Source organism: Apteryx mantelli, chromosome 17, assembly GCF_036417845.1.
Source record: "Apteryx mantelli isolate bAptMan1 chromosome 17, bAptMan1.hap1, whole genome shotgun sequence".
Lineage (NCBI taxonomy): Eukaryota > Metazoa > Chordata > Aves > Apterygiformes > Apterygidae > Apteryx > Apteryx mantelli.
Genome location: NC_089994.1, coordinates 16,977,688 through 16,998,068, shown reverse-complemented (window position 1 = coordinate 16,998,068; position 20,381 = coordinate 16,977,688). Strand labels below are relative to the sequence as shown.

Here is a 20,381-nt window from a genome sequence, read left to right as displayed (position 1 = left end):
AAGTCAGTATCTTATTAACTAACTCCCTGCTACTAATTCACTTAGATTCTGATGAAATCATTTTGTGGCTGTTCATTGGTAGTTTTATAAACAAGTTGAAGTCTTGTATGGAGGAGCGTTCAAGGGTGATCTTTTTTCATTTAAACTCTGAAGAGTTTTCTTGTGGATGATTGGTGTTTTGCAATGAAATATCATTGGCAATCAGCAGGTCAGATCGCACAGGGACTGTGTGTCAGCATATACGCTTTTTTAAAACTTAAAATTTAATAGCTCTGTTTGCCCTTAATTTGTATTTCTCATTTGTCTGCTTGACTTCATTTTTGTTTTCCCTTCTCCCCAATTTTTTCTTTAGTCCTTAACCTCTGTGTTAGCAACAGCCAGAAAAGAGATTGAACTAATGTCAGACAAGATGAGGGGTTTGATATCAGAAAGAGAGACTCTGGCACAGGAGGGGAATACTTTAAAAGTAGAGAAAGGTTCATTGTTATCAAAACTTTTAGAGTTGGAATCCAAGATTATGTTTTTACAACAAGACCAAGAAAAGCTTTGGACAATAAATGATGAACTTAATTCAGAAAATAAAAAAATCCTAAAGGAAAAGGAAGAAGCTGAGGCTAAAAGCCAGCAGAAAAGCACGGAAAAGATGGCACTAATTTCTGAGAAAGGCAAATTACTCTCTGAAATAGAGGTAGCACAGAAACATCTTCTAAAGATAACTCGAGAAAATGATGCTCTCCGGTCTGCAGAGTCAACCTTGCTCCAACAGTTGAAAGAACTTCAGGCCAGCAAAGATGCCGTAGATATGGCATGTCAGAAGCACATCAGGGAACAGAAGGAACTGGAGGATAATCAGAAGAAACTTTTAGCAGAGAACGATGCACTTGTTAAAGACAAAGATAGTGTCATTCAGAAGCTGAAAAGTTCTTGTGAGGACCTGGCCAGAGATCAAAGAGAGCTGCTGCAAGAAGTGTCAGTTCTGACTACAGAGAGAGATTCAGCCCTAGGTAAATATTTGGATCTTGAAAGTACACATATAGCCTTAAAAAATGAAACAGACCATCTGTTGCAGACAAGCCAGAGTTTGCAGTCTGAGAAGGAAGAGCTCCTTAAAGGCATAGAAGAGCTGCAGGTGAGCTTAGCCACTACTGTTAGTGAAAACCAGGCTTTAAATGTGAGAACAGAAGAGCTGCAAACAGAACTAGAGGCTGAACATAAAGAACTTAAAAAGGTGCTAAAAGACAATATGGAGTTGAAGGCTTCCCTTGATAGCCTCTCTCAGCTTCTTGAGGAAATTAAGGCCTCAAGGGAGATATCTGACTCTGAATGTATTCAGTTACTTCAAGACAAGGAGGCTCTTTCTTCATCAGAACGAAGGCTTTTGGCCGAAAGGGAGGAACTTTTAAATGAAAATAAGGCAATTACTGAAAAACTTGCTAAGGCCACAGCAGACGCTGAACTTGCTGAGAGAATCCTTACCGAGAAAATCAATGAACTGAGCTTAGAAAAGGAATCTGTTTTTTGTAAGTCATTGCAGTTTGAAAAACAGAATGAAGCTCTTTTCCAAGAGAAGAATGAATTGGAGAGCAAATACTTGGCACTTCTTGATGAAAGTGAGTCTTCTGCAAATGCAATTTCTGATATGAAGAGAAAACATGAGCTGGGTGTCTCAGCCAGGAGAGTTCTGGTCCAAGAGAATACCACACTCCAAGACTCCATTGAAGCCCTCAAGGAAGAACTAGACAAGAAGACGCTAGAAAATCAAGAGCTAATAGCCTGTAAATGTGACCTTTCAGATCTCCTGAAAGAGACTCAGGATGCCAAAAGAACATTAGAAAATGAACTGGCTGCCATATCACATGCCAAGCAGGTCCTGTCATCTTCATTCAAGACCTGTTCCTCTGATAGGGAAATGCTGACTAGAGAGAGGACTGAACTGCAAGATAAGTGTCAGAAATTAAATGGAGAGGTTGAGATTATGAAAGAAAACTTAGCCATTGAAAAGGAAGCTAGGAAGCTGGACAAGGAATCCTTTTTGTTGGAACGTATGGAACTTCAAAACAACATCAGCTTCTTAGAGAAGGAAATAGAAGAGCTGAGAGAGAAAAATAAAGAATTGCTGACTGAGAAAGAACTTTTGGTTCAGGAGAAAGAAAAATCCGAATCTAAACTGGAGGAAATAATTAAAGAAAAGGAAATCCTCAGTGCAGAGACAGAGCAACTTGCTTCCAATATTGACCAGCTGAAGAGTGACTTTGCTTCTTTGTCTAAATCAAAAGCAGAGCTCCAGGACTTGCACAGCTGTCTCTCCAAGATCCTAGAAGATCTTAGAGAAAGCCACGAGGTGACAGAGAAGGAGAGGATAAAGTTGCTCCAGGAAAATGAGAGCCTGCTTGCTGAACAGAAGTGTCTGGTCATCATTAAGGAAGAAATACTAAAAGAGAAGGAGAAATTCTCCAAGGACTATTATAAACTGCATGAGGAAGTAGCACTTTTAGCACAAACTAATAGTGACCTCTCAGGCAAACTACTGGTCTTTCAGGACAAAAATCAGATGCTGCTGGAGGAGATGAACAATATGGCTTTGAAACTAAAAGAAATTGAGACTCTTCAGGCCCAAACAGTAACACAAAAAATTGAGGTATTGAGACACGTTGTTAAACAATCGAGTATGGTTGTACTAACACTGAGCACTAACTCAATGGTTTCCTGTCTGCACTCCATTGCACAATCAGCACTTCATCTCAGGGTGAACAGGCTGCAATTACCTTCCATCTCAGTATATTACCTTGTTTATTTCAAATTGTAACAGAGTCTGAAAGATCCTTTAACAGCTATAATATTTTTTTAAATTGTGTCTAAATATATGAGCCTATGTTGTCGCTGAATGTTGCAAGAAAACAAAGTAAACTGTGAATAAAAGGAAGTTTCCTGACTCTCATAGGAGAAACTGAGCAGCAGCTTCTGTTGAAGTACTTTGCGGCTTAATAGCTAGTGTAGGAATAGATATGGTTTTAGATTAGATCTTTGTGCAATTTTATGTTAAATTGGAAGAATGAACACTATAAATCTGAGCTAAATTTGAGCTACTCAAAAAATATGAGACAATGTATTGCTCCTGTAAATGCAATTGGATAAAAAGTGTTGCAAGAGAACCATTTAAACTTATAAGACTTTCAGACTGTTCAAGACAATGGCATCTCTGGTGTTCTTTTTATTCACAGAAGTGTTTTGTATTCACCACCAACAAATTCTGAAATAGTATTTTTGAATTTTGGTTTGTGTAGCTTGAAACTCACGAAATCACTTACGATATAAATTGGATTTGAGATACTATATAGAAATGTGTTATGCCTACCCAGATATTTTAATATACAGAAAATATTTTCTTTCATGAGGGTAAATCATAATGAAAAGCACTGCAATAATGTGATATTTGGCTTTACCTCCTACTTAAATTTATTTTCAAATAATTTTTAACAGCTTTTTATAATTCCACATTTTCTGCAAAAACAGAGCAGTCTGTTGGAAGTGAATATCTGTTGAACTACCACTATTGTAAAATGTTTGGAAATCTAAGAGTAATCACAGCAGTTCTAATTAGAAATCCAGAAACTAAAAAGGAAGTGGGCTTTCTCAGTGGTGACACGAGCATGGGGTTATGACTGGATTTTTGCATGGAATTAGACCTTCTCATGTCCATTTATTTTATACTTTATGCAGCTTCAGAATGCAAGTACTCTCAATTCCCTTTATGAAAATAAAGTTCACTGTTTGCCATCTGTTTTCCATTTAAACAAGGAGTTCTGCATAAAGTATTGTGATTAGTCTTTTGCTTTTGGAGGACCTGTTGGTAATACTTCTTTTTTTCTTTATATTTAGGCTGCTAAAATGGCAGAAGATGCTTTTCAGATTGTGGAGCAGGTGACCAAAGAGAAGGATGCCCTTCACAAAGAAAAGATTGAAACTTTGGCCTCTTTGGAGAACTCTAGACAGACAAATGAGAAGCTGCAGAATGAAGTAATCACATTTAAATGCTTTTATATGATAAATTTTACCTACCTTATAAGCAACTTTGATCTTTCTTGCAGTGTCTCTGCAATTTATGTGAAATCTGTGTTATAGGCTTTGGTTATTTTCTGGTATGAAACAATGCAACAAAATTCTTATGTTACATAGCAAGAAATAGCACAGTAACAGCTCGTTAGTTTAAGCAAATCTTGGCAAATTTGGCAAGATGAGGAGTCTGGGTTGTACACTGAAATAGGTAAGGGCATGACAATTTGTCAGGTAATATGTGATCTTCTGTGTGTCTTTGTTTATTCCTGTAGAATTTAGTCATATATTGAGTTATGCATACTTTGACTTCAAAATCAAATTGAAATTGTATGTGAGATGATATTTGAATCCCATTTTTCTGAGGGTGCGTGACTTAAGGAAAAACTAAAGCGCAAACTTAGCTTTTCACTAGGCAATCCAGAACCCTTTGAAAGACTGATAACAGCACAGGAGAAAGCATTGTATTAAAGAGAATGGAGAAAAGGAAACCGTTGGGGATTAGGCGAGAGTGGACTCTGTCACTTTTCCACCACCAAATTCAATCTGACTTGTGAAATCCTACTAGATAAGTGTATATTTATGGAAGATCTGTGTACTTTATATAGCCATGTGAACAGTGTGCTTTTGTAGTTTGTATGTGGTTTCAAATATTCTACAGCATAGAAGGTCATGTCCCTTAAATCCTGATGCAGCAACCTAAGAAAGTATCTTAGATGTAATAGGAGTTCTGGATGTTCCAGTAGCTTATGCAGATCACAGATTTAGGAGCCATAGGTTCAACTTCTGTCTTCATCAAAGTTTTTTGTATGGCTTTGGGTAAGCTGCTGATGTGTGACCACTCTGTGCTCCAATTCCCTGGTTGTATTGGAGTGCAAGTTGCACTTCAAAAAAAGTGCTGCAGAGCTCTAAATAATAATACCCCTGCTCCACAAAAGTTATCACTCCAGTTCTAGCCTATAATGGTCTCCTTGCTGTCTACACCATAACCTTGACACATGCTGTAGTGTTTTCATTTCTCCTTTGAAACTTATTTTTCCCCTCTTTTCTATTCATCAGAATTGTGCTTTGACAAGGTAAGAGTTCCTCTGAGCTGGATGCTACACAAATGCATACATGGCATGACTGTCCCAACGAGTACAGCAATTCTGCCTCGGGGACCCATTCTTCGGTCCATCCCCTCCCACCGCTTTGTGATGCTTCAGGGTTAGGGGGGGAAAAGTGTCCTCACTGGTCTCTTTCCCACTCTTTGGCCCCAGAGTATGTAGTCTAACATTGAATTGGTAGCTTTTCTGCAGATCCTAAGCACTCTGTGGCCTCTTTTTGATGGCTCTTTAATCTTTTGCAGCCCCCGTAATAATGGGTAGTGAACAGCTTGGCTAACATAAATGCCACAGCTTGTGCTGAAACACTAGTGATTTCCAAGGAGAGCTGATGGCTCGAGAATTAAAAGCGATGATGTTAGTAATAGTAGCAGTTCACTTTCTGGATTAAAAAAAAAAAAAAAGGCCTGTAAATGAGAGTAGCTGAAGATAATCTGTTATGTAAGATAATGTGTCACTGAATGTGAGCAAATGAGATTCACGAGCTCATGGTATTTAAATGTTAGATGCAAGCACAGTAGATAGAAAATACACAACAATTTGTCCCATGCAACAAGATTTCCCCAAGGAATGGATTTCCTGTTGTTGCAAGTGCAACATTCAGCCTACTGTTTCTCAGAAGTTAAGGTATAGTAAAGCAGAGCTTTTTATCAGTTACCTTAAAAGAATAAAGATCGGGGGAATAGCTGATCTCTGGTCTTAGCCAGAAGTGTTAAACTATTTTTTTAAAAAAAGAAAAGCATTGAGTTGCATAGCATTTAAAATGGAGTTGCTTTGATTACCTATTATTTCAATATCTATATATCAAATTACTGTAAGCAGGTTTTAAATGGACTTTTAATTCTTCAGGCTGCTGGACTTTAAAACAGAAAAGCTCATTACATTCTTTTATAACTGTTTCGACTTTATTATTATGATTATTTTAGTTCCATAAGTGATTTTTGTGACCGTTTTTACCACATTTCTTGTAATGAGAAGCATTCATCTAACAAATAGCAGATTTATTTTAAGTGGTAAAGATGAAAAAGTTCAACAGCTCAACTCAGGCCTCCATTTTTCTGAATACCTTTTCCAAGTGCTACACCTGAGAATTATACAGTTTCATTACTGTAACGAGTTCTTTTCTTCCCTCTTTAAGTTGGACATGCTCAAACAAAACAACTTGAAAAATGAAGAGGAACTTAATAAATCAAAAGAGCTTCTAAATCTAGAGAACAAGAAAATGGAAGAATTTAGAAAAGAATTGTAAGTATTTCAATGTTTAACCTGTTAAACCCTTGCCTTGCAATTATATTTACCTTGCATTTAAAAAGTTTTTCAGTACATCTTCAGTATCCTTATAAACAAGTATTAGGTCAAAATTAAATACCAGTTTGACATACATAAAATTTGAAATCAGAACATTGCTCCTGAATTGCTGGAGGTTATTGAAGTAAATGCTTCACTTCTGTGATCATTGTTTGAAATAATTTATTGTTTGTTGGATGAAGTATATAGTTCTGCCACCTGAGGGCACCAGATTATTTTAAAAGCTTTGTTACAAAGGATTCCTGTTTGGATTTAATTACAAGTGCACTTGCAGTGTTAAGTGGTTTTGTTTGTATAAAATATGGTTCTACTTTTATTTTTCATTGTTTGCTTTATCCAGTTTATTCCAGCTGCCATACTGTGCATGTATCTTCTAACTGGTACCATACAAACTCTGTATATAGCATGTAAAACTAAAGTTAATTGCGTATCGGTAAAGCTGTGTCCATCTCAAGACAATATGTCCTTTTCAAATGTGTTAACATTGCAAAATATCACTAAAGGTCTACTAAAATCTGAAATATATTTTGCAAACATTAACTGACCACATTTCATCATGTGACCATAATTCGTTGTGTGACCTTGAGAGGGAGTCTATAATTAGAAAGATGCTACGAAAGGGTGTGAGGCAGGTTGGTCTGTCGTCTGGGCTTGCGGTTGTTCTGAGTTAGCGGTGTTAATGTAGTCATTTGTTCTCACAGGAAATGAATACAATAAGTTTTCAAAATATATTAAAAAGGTGGGGGGAAGCAGCAGCTGAATTTCGTGACCTGACTTAAAACCTTAGATTCATGTTTCTGTTGCTGTTTTACTGCTAACTTGGGAGTTAGCTGCTCTGAATTAAAGATGATTTTATTCTAACTTTTGCTTTTCATTGTAGACATTCTTGGTAATGTCAAGTCCCCTTGCTGCAATTCAGCCTATGCATTTTATCCTTTAAATAAATAATGAGCTCTTAACTGATAGCATACAGTCTGAAATTGAGATTTGCAGCAGGAACAAACTACCACAAAATAACAAATTATTGTGCATTGGCTTTTTCCTAGTCATAACTGTCCATGTGCACATTCTTACTCAGCAGCACTATGTGATAAACATAAATTAATTTTAGATAACTTCTTTCATTTGAGAAACTACCTCTTGTATACTACAAGCCAGTAATGTGTAACACTGTATACAACAAATTAACTGCAAAGCATCTAATGGGAATTAATTGTTACCCTATGGAATCTTATTGTATCAAAGCTTTTGGTTTATCACCATGAATAAAAATGCAGCCTGGTTATATCTGCCCTGCAGTGGCAGCTACATATCCCCCAGCTTTCAGAGATGTGATACATGAAATAACAACTCTTTGTTCCCATCGCATTCTGAAAAGAATTTGGTGACTAATGGAAGCAAGAGCTGGAATCTGGATTTGAACTGAAAACTAAGAGTAGCTTTGACTATATTATTATTATTATTATTATTTTTTTTTTACTTCCATAAGTGATTTTGTTGATAGTTTTTATCACCGGTCTGAGATGAAGGCAGGCCACAGAGGAAAGGAAAACGCAGAATTAATGCTAAGTTTCTATATAACTGACAGGTTTTTCTGCTTGCTTTTAAAAAAAGCTGAATGTCTATATAGAGAGAAACCTCCTTTACAAACAACAGGATTTAATTCCATGAGCAATTACTACCTGCCTCAATGCTTGTGGGAAATGCCAAAGCAAAATAATTATTTCCAGACTATTTGCTCTAATGCTAGGACAGCAGGGGGCTAGCAGAATCTGGTTTCATGGGAAGACAAAATATATTAGACTGTAATTTGTCAGGCAGAAATTATTTATAGAAATTACTTCCTTGTAACCGTCAGCACTGAAAGGTTTTCTCATGATCTTGATCAATTTGTGATTTTTTTTTTTTCCTTAAGGCAAATCTTAGTCATAGACAATTGCTGAATGTGGTCTCTAATCGTCAGCGGTATGAGACACTGGATATGTGGAAGCTTGTCTAGTTCATTCTTAATTGATCTTTGCGGTCTTAATTATTCTATGTTGTCTTTTTTTTTTTTTTTTTAGTAAGGAATTAGATTGATAATAGACATTTCTTGATCAGCAGAAATTTGGGCAGTGAGAACACCTTTGAGAGGTGGGTTGATGGAGGCCTTTGTGAAGGGGAGCAGAGGGGCGACCTTGCCCGCAGGGAGCTTTGCCTCGAGGCAGGGACACGCTGCTGCTTTGCAGCAGTGGCTCTGGGAGGTGGGAAGATATTACAGTGGAAGTGGTGTGTTCGTAAAAGAGCTTACCAGCTCGCCGTGTAAAACTAGGCTTAGGTAGTGACACTAGCTGGGTGTTGCCTATTCATTTAGCTTTGCATACTGAAAAGTGCTCTTGCAGCTGTCAGTTTAAAATTCCTTGGTACTAAAAAATGGCAGAGAAGTGTTTCATGCAAATTGACCATAGTATTATGTGTGTGTTCTTTTTTTTTGCTTCTCTTTTTTTATAATGCCCTAAATCCATACTTTAATGCTAAAAGCAAAAAGGAGAGAGCTGATAAGTACTGCAGTTCAGCAAATAATTGTGGTTGAAAGTAAGTATATTCCTGCATCAGCAAGTAGAGTCATACCGAGATAATTTATTTCCATATTCATTGATGTGAAGCTGCCTGTTTAATCCAGTCAGACTGGTTCTTATTGATCTAAAATGAAAAACTCCACTGGAAATTCGTCAGGGTGGAACCTGAAAACTGATGAATTGATATAGCTGGAGCTCAGAGATGGAGGGGATAGTTGGAAAACCTGGGTTAGTCGTGTTACATTCGAAAGACTGAAAGTACATCAGGCTTCCCTTTGCTTACATGTGCCAAATGATCAATAGACCAGTGTTTTTATTTTTTGAAGTGTCGAGTAAGTTTATGGCTTATGGATTCTTCTGCCTTCCAAGGTCATGAAAATATTTTTAATATTCCAGTCAGGAGTTAACTCTGTGTAATATTGGCACATAGGAGTACTGAGTTTCCTTTTATGAAAACAAAACACAGTCATAAAAATTACTGTTTAATGAAACAGTGTGCCTTTTTAATTTTTTTATAACATTTGACCTTGTCTTTCAGGAACTTGTCTCAGTGATTTGTGTCGCAAGCATGAAAAATTTTATTTTCAAAAATGCATTGAAAATAAACTTACTTTAAGGAAACCAGACTTATTAGTAGCAACTGAAGCTAATGAAACCAGCAAATCCATCTTTATTTTTCAGTTTTTGTTTTGTCTGGTTTTTTGGTTTTGTAGCTGTTAAAATGAGAATAGATTAGATAGTTTCTGTTTTGCCCATGTGATCTTGCCCATTCTTGTATGTTTGGGTGTCAGACCTCACAGGGAGTGTTTAAATAAGTGGGATCACAAGTTCTTTTTAGACAATTCTCATGTTTTAGCTTTGGCTACAAACTACTCAGATACGTTCGTTTACGAGAAAGTCTGGGCTCTCAAGTTCACCGACGGTCTTCTCTAACTGTGCCCTGTCTGAGTGTGTTGGTAAATCCAAGGATCTGTTGATCATTAGAAACAGGCAGAACAAACAGCGTGAGCTCGCACTGCGTTTCTGCGAGCATCCAGCGCCTCTAAAGGAACAGGAAGCAATCGTGCTTTGTGCTGCTGCTGCTGCTTGTCAGGGTGACACCTCAGCGTGCATCGGAGGTATAGCTTGTCGCCTGTATTATAGATCCCATTAGACACGTGACCTAGATGTATTTTTCCAAGCTGTGAAGCCGATTCTCTCCCCCAGTTTTTTCTTGCCTCCCTCGTTCCTATGGTAACCATGCACTCTCTGTCCTCGCAGCGAAGCGCTGAAGCTGGCAGCTGCTCAGAAGTCCCAGCAGCTTGCAGCTTTGCAAGAGGAGAACGTGAAACTTGCCGAGGAGCTGGGCAGGAGCAGGGACGAAGTCACAAGTCATCAGAAGGTAGAGTGGCTAGAACATTTCCTGATCTATGGCTAGAGGTTGTTGCAGTCTGACTGGCTTAAAGCGGTGTACGTGCTGTTTCCACTGAGGTCTGGGTGACGTTGCACTGTGTGTTTGTGATTTAAAGACGAGTTGTTCTGAGAATGTTTTAAAATAAATTTGGAAACCACCTGCATTGGGAGGTTAGAACTGCAGGCTAACAGAAGGTTACGTAACCCGTAAAGGATACTTAGGAGGCTTGGAAGGAAGCATAAATTTATTGTGCTTTAACCAAATGTATTAAAAGACACTTGCTATTTCTGTCAGGAGCAATTTTGTTACACAACTATGGAAATCTTGATCTACCCTGTGCTAAGGGAAGCTAGCTATTTAACTCTCCTTATTCCTACCTCCCGTTCCCCACTAAAAAAGAGTATTTAGGATGTCTTTCAGAACCCTATTTAAAACTACTTGGGCTCTCTCTGTAAGAAGTGCTATGCGCATGCATGCTTGCTCAAACTTCATACTGTACATGAACACTGTTGCAGCCACTTGGTGAGTACTGGAGGACTGGAATTGATGTTAGATTTTTTTCTTGGAGTAGTTTACAGCAAGGAAAGATTTTCATTATTTTTATTTTATTTTTTCATCACTGCATTTGCACGTTATTGGAATCTTAAATTACGCATTTACAGGTATACAGCTTGTAACACTGGTACTTGCCAAAAAATGATAGACTTACAGCTGTTAAATGTGGTAATGTGGTGGGTTTATTTTTCTTTCTCTTTTGGAACGTTTTGGTGACAGCCATGCCATGAACGCATCTTTAGAAGACCTAGTTCAAAAGCAAGAGCGTATAAGACCTATGTACTGTCTTTCTCAGATAGCACTTGTGCAGTAGAGGGTATGCCTGTTTCCAGTGACAGCTGAACAGATCCTTTTCATTCTGCCACGGAGCCTGGTGTTTTTAGAGCCAAGAGGCTGACTTTTCTCCAAGGGACCTGTTTTGAAATGTTGAGGATGGGTAACTACAGAATCTGTCCTGTTTCTAAACCATTTTGGCTGCTGACAGGAGTAATACATGAGCTTCTTCATCCTGAAGAACCTTTGGAGATGATTAACAAGAGTCCCAGACGTGTGGGCTCAGCCACTGACTCATGCCGCATCTGAGTAGTGATGTGATAAGAGAACGCTGTCATCCTGAACAGCCAGTGGGAGCTCTGCTCCCCCCTCCCACATATTTTCTTAAATTATTTCAGAACCTTTGAGGGTAACCTGTCAGATTCAGAAAAGGTTGTAACTTGAGAAGGATTCAGCAACATCGGGCGAATCTTTCTGCTTGTCTTATGTAGCCAGAGGTGGCAGTCAGACCACCCTTCAGCCCGCAAGGCATAGGCTGGCAGTGGTCACTTCAGCCTTGATGACTGTGTCCAGCCTAGCTGTGGATCTGTCAGCAGAGGTCCTCTCCTATTCCTGGGACAGAGAGCTGTAATCCGTGAAGCACAAAGAATAGTCAGTCATCTTGGAAACTGGAGTAGTCTCAGTCTGCTTGCACCATGGCCTTTTCTGCCTGTGAGTAGAAGGCTCCAAGATCTAGTGTTTGGGAGGTCTGCTGGAGCTTGGAGAAATGGTCTGATTGCCTTCTTTAGCCATTTGTGTTGCATTTTAATTCTTTTCTGTGAGGAAGACTTAGTCTAAATCTTGCAAACGTGGGAATACTGGCTGTTATGTTTCTTAAATACAGTTTTTTTGCCACAGTGCATTTAGGTCTAATGAACTGCATGGCCTTTTAAAAGACTGGAGAGAGGCCTTCAGTATTCCAGGGAATTCTATCATGGCAAAAGGAACAAAGGTGAAATGGTGTCATATAAAACGCAGGTATTCCTCCAGGTGTCCCATAACTAATGAATGCAGCTCTTCTCAGTTCAGTGTTGTTCAGCTTACATTGGTGAAATGTGCTGCATATTTGTTCTGAACTGTCATGTATTTCCTGGTTGCTTGGGAGTGAAAGCAGATGTTCTCCTAAAAAGCATTCCCTGTCTCATCTGGAGTGCGTAAGATACTAACCCTTCTTTTCAGTCTGATAGAAAGCTCCTATTACCTTGAGGAATAGCGCTCTTTTCATCTCTCTTTAGATCTTACCTAACCTAAACTTACAGTCCAATCGTTCTACCTTTGATTCTGCCAGGTTCTCTTAATGAAATGGTTGCGAAACTAGCTTGCCTTGAGGAATCTAGCTTTGATAGGGCTATCTTAGGCTAATGCAATCTCACTAATTCCCCTGCCACCTTCACTTTGCTGTCATTTGGGTGAACGTACAGCGTATTTGGGCACTAAATTACAGCATGCTTCTGGATTTCACAGTTGAAGCTGTCTAGGGCGAGAGAGGAAGAAATGTTACTGTGAAGAATTGCTCAATTTGGTTTTAGAGATCAAGTGTCCATCCTAACAATGAAGAGGTTTAACATGGAGCAGAATCGCTTGTGGAGCTGCATTTTATGCAGTGGATATTGAAAAAGCGGGCAGCAGGGAGGAAAGCACAAGAATGTAGCAATATTTCGGTCTGTGCAAGTTTCGTGGCATGTGCCTATTAAAATGCAGTAAGAAAGGTAGCAAGCATATGTTTTAAGTATTTTGAGCAGTTGCTATGGTAACTATATAAATTCTAGCAAGTATGTTAGTCAATTGGGTTAGTGAATCTGTGGCTGCATGTGACACACTTTGCAAAATTAATGAATACTGTTTCATGAATGATTTATCCTGACATCTAAAGGTTAAAGTGTATTATAGTAAAGATGCTGAGGGGGTTTTATCTATATTGATTCATAAATAATTAGCTGTTTGTAATTAGTTACAGACTCCCAGTCAGATAGATATTCAGTTTGGGGAACTCTCTGGCTTCAAATTATCTGTTGTGATATTTGGGGGAGCCCCAGACCTCCCCAGACCTTTTAATTTCATTGGAAAAACTGTAGAAAAGAGAGTGAGCAGATTGCTGGAGAAACGTGGATGAGAAGAGGGAGCCTTTCTCCCCTTCTGCCGCAAAGCTGCTCAAGGCTTGATCCACGGCTGGCCGCAGCTGCAGCAGCGGTTTAGAAGCTGCACGACTCCCTTAGCATCTTGTTCTCCTTTTGCTTTTCTCTCTCAAATCCGCTCCTAGCTTGGCCTGTTGGAGCGTTGCTCAGCTGGCTCCTCCCAGCCAGCCGGGTTACTAACAGGGATGGGAGGTGCAAGGCTAATGCTCGCAGTCTTAGGGCATTCTACAAATGTTGAAGGATTTCTGAGGTAAACAAGTTCAGAAACAGTTTCTCTGCTCACGGTGTTTTCCTGAAGGAAGCTGACGTGAAAGAAGAGTGTTTCTGGGTTGGGGAAAGGAGCATCTTGGAGCATTGTGGACCATGGCCTCTGGGGAGCAAAGGGTGAAGAGCGTCAGTATGAGGTTTTCCAGCTGCAGGTGGCAGTCAGAGCATAAACCCCCAAAAGTTAAGCTATCTTGGGGAAATGAAGCAATTTGTTTTGTGGACTGTGGCTCGTTGGTGCCAGGTTAAAGGTGCGCTGTATGGCCATAGGGGAACGCAAATGCTGATAGAGGAGAACTAGTCCAAAAAACCCAGCTGGAAAACCGTGATGCGCGAGAGATTGGAATATGGGTGTGAGGGAGGAGAGGGGGCAGCTAAGCTGTAGCCTTCAGTGAGCTCGGACTCTGGAGAGGTGGCCGAATGGGGTACATCCACAGAACTTCCTTGTGTGAATCACGATAAAACAGAACATTTCTGGGATTTACAGATGAAACATTTCTCAGAATTTTCCCATGCTTTTTTCCTCTCTTCTTTGTCAGCAGGCTGTATAGATATAGGGAGTTCAGAATGATCATATAGGCTGCCAGTGTGTAGGAAGCAGACAAAAATCCTCAAAACCAGGGGGTGTATTTTGTGCTGCCAGTGGAATTGCTATTTTTGACTTGCCTGCAGGGAAACTTTGGCCATACCCCCATGCTACTAAGCTGCTCAGCAGCCTTACACAGCTCATCCTTGTGGTCAGTTGCCGTTTGAGAGACATTTTGATTTCTTTGGGACCTTTTAATATAGCTTCTCTACACTCTTATGGTATCTGTTAATCATACAAGTAAAGTTGTCTGACTAAGACCTAGCAAAACGATACCGTTAATCCTAAACCTGGAAGGCTTACTCCATGTCAGTACATGAAAGGAGAAGGTAAGTTGTCATAAAATATGGAGGAGACGATTATCTAGGTGAGCTGCATTAGCCTGGAATTGGAGGCTGGCAGAGAGCTTCCTTCTCGTTGGAACGTGCTTTCCTCTGCTCTGTACAGAGGATTATATACTCTCTATGCCTGTCTGTGCCGAACTGGAATGTCTGCAGTGTGTTAGAAGTATTTATTCAGCAATAGACTTTCCTGTTGCTCCCAGGACACTGAGGCTTCCTTTTTAAATCCCCATATTTGTGGATGGACATTGAAAGCTTGTGAAATCTAAACAGAGATTGTGTTCAAGGCACATGTGGCTGTTAGTATAAGCAATTTTTTGGGGCAGTAATTACTGACACCGGCCATTTAGTAATTATTAAGAAAGGAAAAAGGATGAAATGGGGAACAAAAATTCATTGGCTTGAAAGATATTTAGGCTCTCAGTTATTCCAGTATATCTGCTGTGGTGGGGTCTTTTGTCTGTTTGTGGGTTTTCTTGTTTTTCTTCTGTTTTTGTTTTTTAACCCATGTGCTCTTGTCAATTTAGACCCCAAGAACCTGCAGAAACAACATTTTCAGTTGAAGGTTTTACTAGCTAATATTCCTGGTCGCTGAACAATTTGTGTTTGTCTGTGTGTTGTCCCAGGAGAAAATTTGATTACTTTGACAGAAGAATTTTATGCTTCATAACCTCTTCCAAGTTTGTTTTATGATGATAATGGTGCTATGATGTGTTAAACTAAGCAAACAATTCTTAATGTATTCACCCTCTTCTCTCTTTTCGTATTTGTGTTTTAGCTGGAAGAGGAGAGATCAGTACTCAATAACCAGTTATTAGAGATGAAAAAGAGGTAAGTTCTTCTGATGTGCATTTAACTACAGATTCCTACAGAAAACGTGAGAAAACATAATATGAAAACAGTACTAAGAAAAGTTCTTTGATATTTAAAAGTCCTGAGGTTGTTGCGCAGATTGGCTTATAGATGGCATTCTCTACACTTTCTTTACTAAAAGTGAGATGAAAATGTATCCGTATTAATATAGGAACATGCTAAGAAGTGGTATTTACCCTTTCCTCTTATTTAGTTATGCACCTCTTGCATTATGCTAGTTCCTCTTCGTTTTCAGTAACCAGCTTAGTGTTTGGGTTTAGTCTGCTCTGGAGTATTGGATTGCCCATCAGTGTGAGAAACATGCACACATCCCTCACCAGTTAAGTTCTTACAGAATAATGGAACATTTTAGTGGTGCTAAGGATTGTTATTAAAAAAGGATGGAACCCCCCCCACCCCCGGCTTTGATTTCAGCTTTGAATTTATTGTTTTTATAGTTTCGAGATATTCATTGTAACAGTAGTTATTGTGGTTCATTCAGCACTGTTTTTAAATACCAGGAGATTTGTCCTGGGTGACTGGGGCATCCCTTTGTAAACTCCACTATTCGATAAATGGTCCCAATTACAAAATGTGCTGTCTTTCTGTTGTATATAGGGAGAGCTAATTGGCTAAGTGCCACAGTACGCTTAGAAAAATGTAGATTTTCTGAAAGAATTTATATAAATTATTTGAAAAAGATGCAGCTCTCCATGACACCACGTTTGTTCCAGGAGAAACAAAGAAACAAAACCCTGTTTATAATTTCCTGTATCAGTAATGATAGGGCAGAGAACAGTGAATGGCACCTTGGTATTCATGCACATCTTTAGCTATTCAGCACTTTATTCCCTAATAATTTGATATTTGGGGGTGGGTCCCATTGCTAAATATCACACTTTTTTAAAGATCAGTGTGCACATGGGGTATTACACAAGCTAAAGCTTCCTCGGAGAACATAACAGTTTGATTAGTTTCCATAATTAGAAGCAAAATAAATAGTTGAAAGTCCAATTTTAACCAACCTTTTGAACTGGATCACTCAGTCTTTAGTTGCAAGGTGGTATGTGTTTTTGTTTGTTTGTTTTTTAAGAAGAGATGAAAAAGATAGATGAAGAGTCTTAAGCTCATGTAAATTATCATAGACCTTTTGACATGTACAGAAATTAATAAATTTACACCAGCTGAGGGTTATCTCCAGAACAGCTGAAGTGGAGGAAGGGAGGGGAAAGGAGGATGATGTTAGTGCTGCTGACAGCTTTGCAGCTGTTTATAGCCATTATTTAACATGTTTAAAAATATTCTAAATGGCTGTGAGAGTTATTTTAAATAGTATAACTCCTGGCAGTTACTTTTACCTTGAGGGAAGGATGGAGGGAATGGGGCCCCAAGACTGCCTTAATAGTTTCTAGCAGTTCCATTTTCTGATATATATTTTAAATTCAAACTCTGCAGTAAGTTATAAAAAGCAAAGTGTGTGGCTCTGATTTTTCTTCTCCTGAGTTTGATTTTTTTGTATCTGCACTGGACTTATCGAGTTGTTAATTTTATGTATGTTTTTACCCTGTGTGAGCTGCCTGAAATAAACCTAGATAATTGTGTTACTGTTAAAGTGAATCTTAATGTTACTTTCTGGGTTGTCAGATCCATTTGTCTTTGCTCACCTCCAGTCAGTTACACTGAGATGCCCAAGTTTGCTCTGACTGGGTTAATGACATGTTTCTCAACAGTGTTGGATAAACTCCAATAGAAAGGGTAAAACGAGTAGCAGGAACAGTCAGCTTCATTGAAACACACTGCAGGTGTCAAAATATGCATATAATGCATGACACATTACTGCTAACAAAGAAGTTAGGCTGAATAAAGAGCTAAATAAATAAATAAATAAATAAAGTATATATTCCAGAATTGCACTGAAGCTGATGATGAGTTGTGTCGTCTTTGTTTGTTTCAGTATCTCAGACTTTTAAGACAAGAAACATCTTTTTTTCAGTTAGGTCAAATCTCTAGCAGCAGTTTTCCCATCTCCTTCCACCCACAGAAATTGTCTTCCTTTATTTTAGCAGACTTTCTCTATGAAATAGTCCAGCTAGGAATGATGAGCATTTAATATTTATGAATCTAAGGGGATTCTATGTTACTTCAGCTCATTAGATTCATTGTGGGTTGCTAACTGTCTTACTGTCTTTGAGCTTGCGCTACTTATCGATACTCATTTCATTCCTCTCTCTTCCCTTTCCTGCCCTTGCTTCCTTTGCTATATCTGTGTGTCTTTAATGGTAAGACTCAAGAAAGTCTATCCACGTTACAATAAATAATTTTTTTTTTAAGTAAAGTTGTTGTACATATTTTGGCTGCTTTTGTCCCTCGGTGTCTTGCTTTTGTTTTGTAAAATATTCAGCAATATATATTATATATATATATATAAAAAAATATAATCTATATTTTTTTACTAAGACAAGAAAGCCCCTTGGTGCAAATTTCGTTCTTCCTTACAGAATTTTGCATTTCTATTCCACGTTTCTAACATGTGGTTCTTGTTATCTTGCATTTTTAAAGCTTGCCCAGTAACACTTTAAGGTATTTGCTTCATTCTTAGAATTTCTTATTTTTGTGGTAAGGGAAGAATCTGGGTAACTTTAAGGCTAAAAAACGCACTTTCCCATGACTTCCATACACTGCTCAAAATCTGGTTTAACCTCCTCATGAAAGTAGAATTTTTAAATGGCATGTGAAATGATAAAGTAGTTTTTTAGTAATTTTTTTTTATTCCTTCAGATAAGCACATGTTTTGGGCATGAATTGGCAGGGGAAGGGTTTAAGTTCACTCTACCAATTTTCTTCTGATAAAATAAATGTTTTCCACAAGATTTGTTTCTTGAAAGTAATCAATATTTAGTTATTTCACATTCAACATATGCTCCTGAAAATTACTTCCCCTCTTATGAATCATATTATAAATTGAAGCTGAGAGCATCAGTGGGGTAGATTCTCTGCTGATGTTGGAAGTGAGCTGTGATCCAGGCTCAAGTGGAAGGTGTTAAAGTGACATATACCTGCTATATTTGTAGGCTTTCCAGTTTACAGCTCCAGTTTGAGGCACTCTGAAATGCATAAAGTTTGAAGTCTTGTTCCTGTAGAGAACGTCCTGTAAAAGAAAAAAATGCTACAAAACAGGGACCTTCCCCCCCCCTTTTGTTTTCTCTCCTCTTTCTTATCTTGTTTCTCTCTCCTTGTGTTACAGTATTCTAGACTCCTATATTGCATTTGTAAATTTATATGTATACGCTCTCAAATTGTTTTGCCTTTTTCAACCACTTAAATGCTTGTGCCTCCCTTTTACCAAGGCCAATAAATGGCAAGCTAACCATTTATGTGCAAAAAATGTGTCTGGTCTTGACCTCTAAGATGAGGATCTGACCAAAAAGTGGAAACATTGGCTTAATAACAACCTCCTGAGCATGAGACAAGTCGCTGGGGTCCCACCTGCCCTTCTACAGCTGCATGAAGAGCAGAGAAACCTGGGCGAACTCTCAGGTATGGGAGAGTTTGTGAGCAGCAACTTCCAGATGTACTTTAATGCTTCCCCAGTCTTAAAAGCACGCAGTGGAGTTGCAGCTCTGTGGACTGCAAAGGGCAGCTGTGCTCCTCAGCAGCCGCCTTCCCCGGCATCTGATACACTGGAGAGACGTTTCTTTCCCACACTTGTTTTCTCTTGCACTGCTCCGAGCTCTTGACCCAATTCAGCAAAGCATTTAAAAATATGGGTTAGGCTAGAACATGTAAATATTCCTGCTGAAGAAAACTGAGATTGCTCTCATGCTTTCAGTGCTCTGTGGAATCAGGATTGGCAAAGGATAATGAGGAGGTCGATTAAATGTTGTTGCCCTTTTTGTTAACAGGAGTATAAGCTTGTATTTGAAGGCAAGATTGTGCAGTCTGCAGTTCGTTGTGTTTCTGTTTATATTAATTCTCTCATTGTAAAAATATACCAAAACCAAAACCAACCTTTTGATTCTTGTGTGGTGGCCACACCAGCGTTTCTAAACCCCAGATTCTCCACTTGCTGCTTCCATTCCTGAGTATAATCTTAACAATGAAAGAATTACATTAATTGTGCTCTCATTGTTGAGTTTCCTATTTATCTTAAGTCACTGAGATTACTGTATTTCATGGTCTGGGTATCGTGGCTCTCACTAACTGTAGATACCATGGTTATGAAAACGTTTCAGTTTGGGCCTATCAGCTATCCCCTACCCACTGCACACTGTCACACGGGGACATGTTCCACTCTTAATCTCTTGAACAGTCCTAAGAGATTGTAGTTTTGTTTAGTTACTTGGATGAAATCATTATGCCATTTGGTCTCTTGGAAGTATTGGCTACTTCACGCTTCGTATTTTGTCCTGGACGTACATCTGGTAGGTTAGTTCATCATCAGCCTCCTCAAAACTAGTAAGAAGAAAGAGCAGCTAACTTCTGGGGCAATGAGCCTGGTTTTCTAAACTGAGATGCATGAAACTGCATAGAAAACAGGCTTCATCTTCAGAAGCTTAGTTGCTCTCTAGATAAATAAACGAACAAAAAAGAAACAGAAACCTTTCAGCTCGTAAGGAACTTCTGTACCAGTAGCCCTCGTAGGCATCAGGGCACAGTTACTCCCGGGTGTGTGTTGTGACCTGTCGGGAAGACTTGCTAGTGTTAGTGTGAGAATGCCGTAGCCTTCAGTTCAGCGATGCCCTGCCAGCTGCTGCCCAGCGAAGGGGCCAGATCCTGCCCATGCTTGAGCCCTGCTAGTGCAGTCGGCTGACATCTAGACTGCTGAGAGCCCTTGTGCCTGTCACTGCCTTAAACAGTGGTGCTGAGGCTGTTCCAGTCTGGGCTTAACTGTGAATGTGGTGCCGACACACGGGTGCGGTTT

At 39.0% G+C, this 20,381-nt stretch overlaps 1 protein-coding gene across 2 annotated transcripts in view; it reads left to right on the top strand.

The window, feature by feature from the left end:
- Positions 1 to 20,381, top strand: part of CLIP1 (CAP-Gly domain containing linker protein 1) — an 81,127-nt gene that overhangs the window by 55,275 nt on the left and 5,471 nt on the right. Inside the window, exons 18-23 of one of the 2 annotated variants that reach the window (XM_067307009.1) lie at positions 353 to 2,638; positions 3,880 to 4,017; positions 6,295 to 6,401; positions 10,283 to 10,403; positions 15,387 to 15,439; positions 18,020 to 18,040. In XM_067307009.1, coding sequence (XP_067163110.1) covers positions 353 to 2,638; positions 3,880 to 4,017; positions 6,295 to 6,401; positions 10,283 to 10,403; positions 15,387 to 15,439; positions 18,020 to 18,040 — 2,726 coding nt within the window. The remainder of the gene's footprint in view (positions 1 to 352; positions 2,639 to 3,879; positions 4,018 to 6,294; positions 6,402 to 10,282; positions 10,404 to 15,386; positions 15,440 to 18,019; positions 18,041 to 20,381) is intronic. The other variant, XM_067307010.1, reaches the window with a different exon arrangement.